The sequence below is a fragment of the Rhamphochromis longiceps genome, linkage group LG20, assembly GCF_057381845.1.
Source record: "Rhamphochromis longiceps isolate RC_006_pf linkage group LG20, R_longiceps_female_GT1.1, whole genome shotgun sequence".
Lineage (NCBI taxonomy): Eukaryota > Metazoa > Chordata > Actinopteri > Cichliformes > Cichlidae > Rhamphochromis > Rhamphochromis longiceps.
The window spans coordinates 32,259,964-32,270,469 of NC_140576.1; the positions used below are offsets into that span (position 1 = coordinate 32,259,964).

The window sequence follows — 10,506 nt, forward strand, 5'->3', positions numbered from 1 at the left end:
GGTGGTTTTGACAGCTGGTTGACCTGGTTTAAAAACAAAGACTCAGAAATGATTCGAGATATACAGAGTAGCCAAAAAAAATGATCTGAAAATGTATAAATGTATTCAATACACCCAATGCACTAAGTTTCAGTATTGCACCTAATTCCAATGATTTTTGCCTCATCAAAGCTCTTCTCTTTATCTGATAGATTCAGCTTGAGTAAGCAGGGCATGGCTTTTCAGGCTAAAGAGCCTCCTGCTACAAACTGTGCCAACTGAAACCACAACACACTAGAAATACACCAAGCACATGATGCAATGGGAAAGTGCAAAGAGGCAATATACAACAAAAGATAATTTGGTCATTTAGTTGAAATATGGTTCTTAAGGAGAAATCATCAAAACAAAAGGCGTACCCATTCTACTGGACTTACTGTTATAAATCTACTGACTCACACTGGACTTAATTTTGTCTGACAGCCACTGTCTCTGTTTTTGTTTTGTTTGTTTTATCCAAATGTAAGTGTGTGCATGAGTGTATAGAACACTGAGCTGCTGCAACTACGTGCGCCGCCATCTTGAAATGTGTATTCAAAAAAAAAATACTGAAATGATTTATAAGATGACCCAAAGTCATGGTTAAAGAGTGCCATTAATGCTAGCCGAGAAAACACAATTTGTATGCAGCCTTGGATAAACTGCAGGCAGAGAGGGTCACCCCAGGGCGAGGAAGCCCTCCTACCCTCCAGGAGGCTTTTGGGTACACCTTCACATCTTTATGGACTGGAATATATATCTTTTTTTTAACTGTAGCACTGACTTTATGTCCTCTGCAGCAGCACTAGAATGTTCATGGTGCAGCAGGAGAATTAAAAGACACGAGCAGAACAACACCAGGAACATTAAAAAAGAAATCAGATCAGCGGCAGGCCTAAAGGAGATATAATGAGAGGATGTGTAACTAACATTCATTTTAATGTTTAGAATTTGCATGACTGGCACGCCCAAAGCTGTCATTATGTTTGTATGCATGTATGTAGTCTATGCTTGTTTGTCTCTAGTTTGTTGCAGATTTTAATGCATTTTAAAGACCCATGGCTATCAGATGGCATCAGTGCCATCAGTGCTGCTTGTCCCTATACAAAAAAAGGGGGAAAAATCAAAGCTGCACTTTATTGCTGGAAAAATAGGTCTCAGTGCCTTAGCTAAGGTAAACACAATGTCTAGTAAAAACATAACAGTTGCTGACATACTTGTTTTGTTTAGATCTGACTACTGCAACTCCCTCTTTATGGCACTGAGGAAAAGTGGCTCTCGATCTCACCTCAAATAGAATTCAGCAGCTCAGCTTCTTACTGGGTTTTCAAACACCCAAATCGTGGCTTCCTTCCACTGGATCTCTGTTTGTTTTAGAATTTTTTTGCACAAAATTTCACTGATCACTTCTAAAGCAGAAATCCTGAATCTCAAGTGGGGCTTCTCTGGGGCTTAAATCTAAAGGTGACCCTGCTTCTGCCCCAGCTATGGGAAAATCTGCTGTTGGAGATAAGGCTTTCATATTAACTTCACTTATTAAAACACGTTTTTTTATAGATGCGCTTTTTCTGTTGCTCTCTTTTTTTTTTTTGTTTGTTTGTTCTGATTGATTTTAATGTTTCATTTGCATAGAATTATGTCTATTGACATTTTAGCTCTTGAGTTTAACCTTGGCTTTTTGTTTCAATTAACCTTTTGAGTAGATGATTTTTTTTTCTTTTTTCTTTTCAGTTCACTTTAGTTTCTGTTAATTTCCAGAGTGATTATGCGCATTTCATGTTAGTTTTTATTATTAAATTAGTCCAATTTCAGTGTAATTTTGAGCATTTTTATGACTATAATGTGGAAGAAGTCAGATTCAGATATAGATGAGATGCTTTTAATGTCATATAAACATTCCAGTCTCACTAAAGAAATACACCAAAGCCTCCTGATGCTTGACAGATTTGGCTACACTGATAAAGACTAAAGCATGTACAATTTTTATATTATCTAGTTTTGTAAGCATTTAATATAATTTCAGTTTGTTGTTGTCGAGTTGCAACGTCTGTTTGTTGTTGTTTTTTTATTTCGGTATCTAAAATGTTTTTGTTTGTTTTATTTTTGTTTTGTTTTGTTTTGTTTTTTTCCTTCTAGTTTTTACTTTAGTTTTATTTAACCTTGGATAGGAGCTGGTATGGCCGTCAAGTTCACGAATAGATGTACGCTGCCACACTGCCATCTACTGGTGGGGAGGCAAAGTGCACGTCGGTGTCTTTCCCGGTGTTGGTGTTGGCTTAGCTGTGGAGACTGCTGTTGTTTCAGGTTTGTTGACAGGAAATCGAGTGTAAATGTGTGGCTGGACAGTCCGTTAAAGCTGCTTTTAGTTGTCTCCTTATGTGACGGCTGCAGCTTATTTCAAACAAATGTCTCAGCCGTCCTTTCATTTCCAGTCAAGGCATAGCTAGCAAACTGCTAATTTAGCCAAGCTAGCTAGTAATGTCAGTTAAGGAAGTGAAGGAAATGATAACTTTAGTCAACACTCCAGCTAACGACTTCGCTTTAAACGAAAGGATATTTACTGACAAAGACTGATATTACCATGTAAGCTGATGATTTAATTGTTAGCACTGAGTAATGTTGTGTTTGCTGAAGCTAACTTGCTTGTCGTGTTAGTTAATGGGGGCTATTTTAGTGTCCAGACTGGAGTAACCATAAACTATATATTTACCGTTTAAGCTGTGAGCGGTTTCCAGTCCATTTAGATATGAAAAGGAGAAAAGCAAAACATTAGGGAGCCGCAGACGTGACTTTTTCAAAAGTATTTATCTACACGCATTCAATTATGGGTAGTTTCAATGTGCTTTATTTGTGAGATGATCCTATTTGAAATTTGCTCTAAGTTGTAACGAGATGCCACGCAACCTTTGCTCTGACGTTCCTGTTTCGGTAGATTTTTAGCAACAGCAGTGGCGAAAGTCTGCATATATTTACGGATTTTTATTGTCATTGCAACACATACTCACATGAGGTGAAATTATTTTTTTCGCTGAGGTCCTGGTTAAAGCCAACAAGAATGAGAGAAAAGAAACAGAAGCAAGCACCCTAAAACAATTTGACAGTGTTCTTTAGTATAAATAAAAACAAAAAGTGTATAGTTCAAAGACACAAGTGGTGTTACCTTTGGCTGGGACCACTAGAGTTCAGCAGTCTTACTGACTCTGCTGGTGTAGATGTCTGTAGTAGTAGTGGTGGTGGCGGCAAGGCAGCATCCAACCATCCTCTGTGCAGCTTCCACCACCTCAGCAGAGTTGCCTTCTCTCCCACAGAGCAGCTGCCGTGCCCCACAGGACATGACAGTCTCCACCACGTGTGTAGCTCAGGACTGAACTCCCAAGTCATATATTTTATGTTTATTTTTTAAATATATATTTAAAAAATCTAAATATGTTTAGATTTTTGGTAGAACAAACAAGACCTTTGAGATTGATTGGCGGAAAATTCCTTTAAAATTTTGAGTTGTGAGGATTTCCTGCTCTTTGTAATCTCATAGTAAATGTGGTTTATTGGTAGTTTGAACTGCTGCACAGTCAAAACTATTTGTAGGGTGTCCATATTGTGGAGTCTAATTGAATGTTTTGGAGTAAAAACAATGGTATCCTATAATATGGAGTTCAAGTGCAGAAAATGGAAATTGCACTTTGTGGTGGCTTTGTAAATGGACAATTTCCAACATTTGTGGTTGATCGGACTGTGGAAAGTAAAAGCAAAGAGTCTGTTGCTTTATTCAACAGAAATCTATGCATTTTCTTTTCATCTTCAGTGTGCTTAAAAATATTACAATGCTGATCATTTTTCCGTGGCTAAAGTGTCTTTTAGTGAGTTCCAGGAACTACTTTGTAGGTCAAACTCTGACAGTTGTGGCCTATTGGACTGACATGAATGATAACTTCCTGATGTGTTCATCTCCTCTCTCACAGCGACCTTCAATGCTGTAGATTTCAGGATGGACTCCAGTGGGAAGCCCTCAACGGCACAGATTGTGGTTTTAGCCACAAGCTCGGCTCTGACCGCATTCTTCTATTCCATTTACAGAAGCAGAGCTACAATAGTTGCCAGATTAAAGGTCAGACATATTTCTGCATTTCTCTGTTTATCATATGCAGGGTGAAAATTCCTTACATTTTTAGTATATATTTATTTTTATTCTACAGGAAGCAAAGAAAGTCTCCCATGACCAAGATTTGAAAACCATCCTGTCTGAAACTCCTGGAAGATGTATCCCATATGCCGTCATAGAAGGTTTGCTGAGCCGTGCGGAAAACCTAAATAAAGTAACTTTTATTTTTATTGGAAGTCCTGAAAAATAATTGACACTTATTTATTGCACACTGCAGGTGTGGTGAGATCTGTGAAGGAAACACTAAACAGCCAGTTTGTCGATAACTGCAAAGGTGTCATTGAGAGGCTGACGCTGAAGGAGGAGAAGATGGTGTGGAACCGCACCACTCACATATGGTAAGAGGTTAAATAAATATGTTTTTTTACAGACAGTCTGAATGTTTTGTTATTCAGCTGAAATAAATAACATTTTCTGTTTTCCACACCAAACATCTGTTTTTTAATTTAAAAAACGGAACTATTTATGCTAAGTGATTTTTGGTTTAATGATGGCATGCAGTTATCAAATTCATTCATAAACGTAGACGGAGAACAGGATTACATGCTGACGTTTCGCCGTTGGGAAAAACAGTTGTGTCAGTGTTGTAGTTAGAGGGAGAGCAGATGGTAACGCTGACGCAGACAGCAGCCTGCTAAACAACTCAAGAGCCAAATACTCTGGTAACTAAATTGAGCTTATTTCATGCTGAAGTCACCTTCTTCTCTAATAACTTTTTTTCACAGGCATGACCAAATATTCAGGGAAAAGAAAAACTGCTGCCAACTGTTTAGTGAGTCCCAGCATCCATTTTCTGCTACTTAACTGAGTCGAATGGGTGGCAGTCTAAGCAGAGATGCCCTTTCAAGGCTATCTGAGAGACATAATCTCTCAACCATGTCCTGGTCTGCCTTTCGGTCTCCTCGCAGTTGGACTTGCCTGAAATGTCTCACTTAGAAAGCGTCCTAGTCAGATGCCCAAACCACCTCAAACTGGCTCTTTTCATTGAGGATGAGTTGCAGCTCTACTCTTTTCCCCTGTCTCTAAGAGAGTCAGAGCGGAGAAAGCTTTTCTCCTTCTTATTCTTATTCTCACGATCTTCTTATTCTTTCAGTCTCTACCCACATGTCATGGTCACAGGTGAGGGCAGGAGTGTTGATCGACTAGTAAAATCCAGTTTTGCCTTCACACTCAGATATCTCTTGTCCAAAGCATACCGGACTCTGTGCAAGGGATAAAAGTGCAGTGCATTAAAACAAGTGTTGGGCGTGCATGCTTTTCAGCCGAAGTAATTGAGTATTTTCAGTAACTGTGGAAAAAAATACCAGCTTGAATCTCCCAAAATTGCCTCAAGTTCATTAGGTCATTGCATATTACAAAGGCGGTGTGCAAAGAACACATGAGGTCCTCAGATTTTGTAGCAGTGACTGACAGGCTGAGGCAAAAGCAATGACTGTCCATTACTGACCTATATCCTTCTTATTAAATCTACCCTACACGTCGGAAAAAACAAGACAGAGAAAAATGACTTAAAAAGTCATTCGCACTTGAAACTCTTAAATATCTTTTTAAATGATTCTTTTAAAAGCTTTGAAAAATGTTTATATGGCAGTTTTACATAATTTGATTATAAGAAAATTGCCGAATAATCTGAGATTATTATTGTCATGCAAAGAAACTATTTAAAATACACTGGAGCTTAAATAAAGAGCTAATAATCAAGAAAAAAAGCCCAAAATATGGTTGTTTGTCTTTATAAGCTGAGCTTTGGACTGTTGCTGTTTTCTGATGCATGGATAGTGATTATAAATCAATGTAATGTAATGTTTCCACACAGGAACAGCACAGAGAAAATCATCCATCAGCGCATTAACACAGTTCCCTTTGCCCTCGGGTCACATGATGACGATATCGCTTCCACAGTCCGAGTTATACGCCCGTTAGATGCAGCGGAGTTGGATCTGGAGACCACCTACGAGAACTTCCACCCCACAGTCCAATCCTTGTCCAGTGTTATTGGTCACTTCATCAGCGGGGAGCGACCAAAAGGCATCCACGAAACCGAGGAGATGCTGCGTGTGGGTGACAGCATCACAGGAGTCGGAGAGCTGGTCCTGGATAACAACCTGATTAAGCTCCAACCACCCAAACAGGGCTTCTGTTATTTCCTCACTCGGCTGGACTACGAGTCTCTCCTGCGGAAGCAGGGGACCAGCGTTAGACTCTGGAGGATTCTGGCGATTGTGTTCGGCATGGCTGCCTGCTCCACGCTCCTCTACATCCTGTGGAAGCAATACATGCATCGCAGACAGAGCAAGAAGGAGAGAAGCATACTTGAGGAGTTCAAGGAACAACAGAGGAAGCGTTTGCGTGAACTTAACATAGAGGAAAGCAGCATATCCCCCACCAGCTGCACTGTCTGCCTGAGCCAGGATCGCTCCTGCGTGTTTCTAGAGTGTGGTCATGTGTGTACCTGCAGCCAGTGCTACGAGGCCCTGCCAGAGCCAAAGAAATGCCCCATTTGCAGGGCATCTATAGACAGGGTGGTGCCTCTTTACAACAGCTAAAGTGCTAGAGTCCTCTCAGCCTGTTGCAGCCATTGTATACCTTGAAGATTATCTTTCAAAAACTGCCTTTTCAGGCTTAAAACAGGCACTTGTTTCTGCTTTTCCTGCGGCAAATCTCTGTGCTGAATAATAGTGCATTTACAGCTCCAATCAAATGTTCAAATCAGAATTGAAAACTGGAAATTCATCTTGATTGAGAAAATGGATTTTCCTCCTGTCATGTTCAGAGTGAAAATGAGGTCTTTGTGTGCTCACACTCTCACAGATCTTGGCCCTGCTTCCTGATAATCTAAGTCTCTGAAAGCATTTTCTGAGGCGGATAAAAATGGGGTTTATCAGTTAAAAAGCTTGAATGTTGTAGAAACATTTGTGATTGTTCAGTGAGAAAACACAGCTTCAAGTGCAGTTGTCAACGGCTTTCTCTGCTTGTTGCCAAATTACACCAACACCCTTAGGAAATTAGTTAAGATTAAGTCACAGCACTTCTATAAATATATGCATTTTAGCACTTATTATCAACATCTTCCTGTCATTCGTGCAAGTACGTGACACTCAACAAAACAAAAAAGTGTTTTATTAGTCAGAAAAGTCAAATTAAAAGTGTCAATCGCCGGTTACGGTTTGATTCTGTTTCATGTTATTACATTAATTTGCTACAAAGAGAAAATGGGCGTCGTACAAAATATAGCTGCTTTTCATCTGTGTCTCTGAAAGATCATCACAGGGCTTAGAAATTAGCATAAGCAATAAAAGCTGCAGTTAAAACCCCTCCCAGGCCCTTCTGCAGCCTTTCACAGCCAGAGCAGAAGGCACACTTCAATGTTTGAGTATCTCTAAGAATGTCTGTAAGTTATTTTGCATTTGGGAAACTTTTTTTGTTATTGATGTGGATAATCCAATAAGCTTAGCCTTGAGGTGCTTTTGGGAAACGGGCTCATTTTGCTTATCTTAATTTGTTTTGTTTTCCTGCTAGCATTTTTTAAGGGAATGTGTTGTGGTCATTTCTAGCTCTGTGTTTATTCTTTGGCTCTATTAAAGTAGCTTTACATAATTCAATGGTCGAAATTATTTATCTCATACTGGACCTTGGTGCAGCTGCTCAGTTTCTTCACTGTCAGAAACAAGCTGATTTAGCTCCTCCACATTTAAAGCTGTCGTCTTTTATAAAGATACTTTTTGTCATTAGCATCTAAAGGTTTAAAGAAAACTTTGACCACCCAGAGGGCAGTGTTTTAATAGTGGATGCTGCTGTTTAACCTTTCTTTCCCACCAATTCCTAATCCCAATTGCCTGTATAACTAGAAAAGTTTCACTTATCTGTTCCAAACAAAACAAACATGTTGTGGACATAAAGTCAAAGCTTCTGTGAATTCTGTTGATAGTTTTAGTTCATGTATAAGGTTTTTACAGTGTTTTTTAGCCATCTTGCTTACAATTGGCTTGTAAGCGAGATTTTTTTGGCTATTAAAATATTAAATTACATCACGGTGTAATTTTGGGCAGCACGGTGGTTAGCACTGTTGCCTCACAGCAAGAAGGTCTGGTTCTCTCTGGGTACTCCGGCTTCCTCCCACAGTCCAAAGACATGCAGTTAGTGGGTAAAGGTTAATTGGAAACTCTAAATTGCCCATAGGTGTGAACGTGAGTGCGACTGGTTGTCTTTGTCTGTGTGTTAGCCCTGCAACCTCTCCAGAGTGTACCCTTCCTCTCGCCCTAAGGCAGCTGGGATAGGCTTATCTAATAGGGCTGGGCTATATCATACCGTTCACGGTAATACCGGTGTAATTTTGGGCAACGATAGGAAAATGAAATATCGCGATAGAATATGGGTAAAACGCGCATGCGCAGTGCCTAGGTTTACATACGCACATGGCGGCGACGCAGAATGAGAAGAGCGAACACGGATCGTTAAATGAAACGGATGAACCAGAATTGGTTTGTAAAAATGCTGCAACTTCAGTGGTGTGGAACTGGTTTGGCTTTCGTCCGTCAGATACACAACAAAGCACTATTTTTGGTAGAGCATGCTAGCGGGCCGTCGTTATTACCGTGTTGTTTGGAAAATACGGCACACTTAAAATCAATCCTTTGATATTTTTTTTTTCTGAAAATCGACAGTGCCCCTTATAATCCCGTGTGCCTTATGCATGAATTCTGGTTGTGTTTACTGACCTCGAAACGATTTTATGTACACGGCGCTCTAAAATCTGTCAAATGTTTTAGTACGACTTTGCTAAGCTACGAACCCGCACCGCTTGATGGATTGCCGGAGCATTACGGCTATATTAGGCAGGAGCCTCGCGGAGTGATATGTATGATATGTACTGTGCTTCAACATAATATTACCATATTGTGTGTGTGTGTGTGTAACCTCTTTTTAAGTTGTGGATATTATACATGGTTATGCTGAGGATATGTCGGCCAATTTCCACTGGAAATACCTTTTGGTTAAAATGTCAGCAAGGAATTTGCACTGTAAATTTTTTATATAACTTCAATGCACATAAAAAAAACAGCTGCTTGTTTAAGTGAAAATACATTAATGGGGTTTTTTGCACTAAAGTTGTGGAGTTGTAAAGTATTTTGTCTAGTGTCAATTATATCGTCAGTTATATCGTTATCGCAAATTTTAAAATTTATATCGTGATAGATATTTTTGGTCATATCGCCCTGCTCTATTATCTAATATTAAAATCAGTAAAACTTTATGTATTTCCCTTGTTTCCCTTGTTTTTATGGGTGCCTGGTAGAAGATAATATAGTACTACTGCCAGAAGGTGGTGATAAGGCACCTACAAGCTGTTTGCAGAGACTTCATTACTGCTGCCTGTTGTTTTTCAGCCTATGAATTTCTGAAACTTCTCCTTCTCCCACAGAAACTGCACTAGATTGAGTGAGACCATATGCTGAACATGGGGGCGCTGCTCTGCATGGGCACAAGTAGTTATTGATAGTGTGTTGGAGGTGCCGCTCTGATTGGTTGTTTTCATTCAGGCATGGTTGATCCTTGCAAATGGTATTCAAGAGGTGTCATATGAGGTGATCTCTGTTGTATTCATACTATTGGAACATAGCAACGGTTTGAGCAAATATGACAAAAAGTAGTATTTATAAATCCAGCATACTGAACCTTTAAACAAACTATGCCTGTGACTCGAAGCGTGTGAGGATATAGTGATAGTAGATGTTACTGTGCAAACTTGAGAAACATGCAAGTCTAAAGACAAGTACAGCTATTAAAACGTTTTCTTGCAGAAACTAAAAATAAACTAGGTCCAGTGCAAACGGCGCCAGATAAAGTGTGGTACAACTTCACACTGTCATTCGAGAGCAGTTTGGGGTAGGGGGGTACTATTCGAAGAAGAGTCGCACAGTTTCCAGTGACAATGAAATATTTTTCTTTGAAAAGCTTTTTTGGACTCCATAGAGAGACAGGAGTAGAAAAAACAGTTTGAGGCTGAGCATTAAGAGCAGTTGGCTGAGCTTTTAACTCGCTGGGATCTGTCGCACATGCATTGATCTCATGTTTAATACCAGCACCCATTGGTGTAACAGCACATTTATGACAGTAGATGAGGAAAAGCATAGCAGGACACTTTTAAAGTCGTATTGTTTTAGCACTGGTAAGGTCTGGCAGTTCATTCCAGGTTGTGATCTGTGCGGAGGAGGCAGACCAAAGGCTGTAATTCACACCGTAGAGAGGAAGGTGGGTGACGGGGGGGATAATTGTACAACTTTCTGTCCTTGTTCTGAAGACTGGGATCGAGCTTACCCTGTCGTGTT

The 10,506-nt window shown here is 39.8% G+C and overlaps 1 protein-coding gene across 1 annotated transcript; it reads left to right on the forward strand.

The window, feature by feature from the left end:
• The first annotated feature begins 2,252 nt into the window (after positions 1-2,252).
• On the forward strand, positions 2,253-7,774 carry mul1 (mitochondrial E3 ubiquitin protein ligase 1). Its single transcript, XM_085394604.1, has 5 exons — positions 2,253-2,322; positions 3,978-4,123; positions 4,212-4,299; positions 4,395-4,515; positions 5,994-7,774. Exons 2-5 carry the CDS (start codon positions 4,004-4,006, stop codon positions 6,721-6,723), a joined length of 1,059 nt encoding a protein of 352 aa, XP_085250730.1. The 5' UTR covers positions 2,253-2,322; positions 3,978-4,003; the 3' UTR covers positions 6,724-7,774.
• Positions 7,775-10,506: the final 2,732 nt, after the last annotated feature.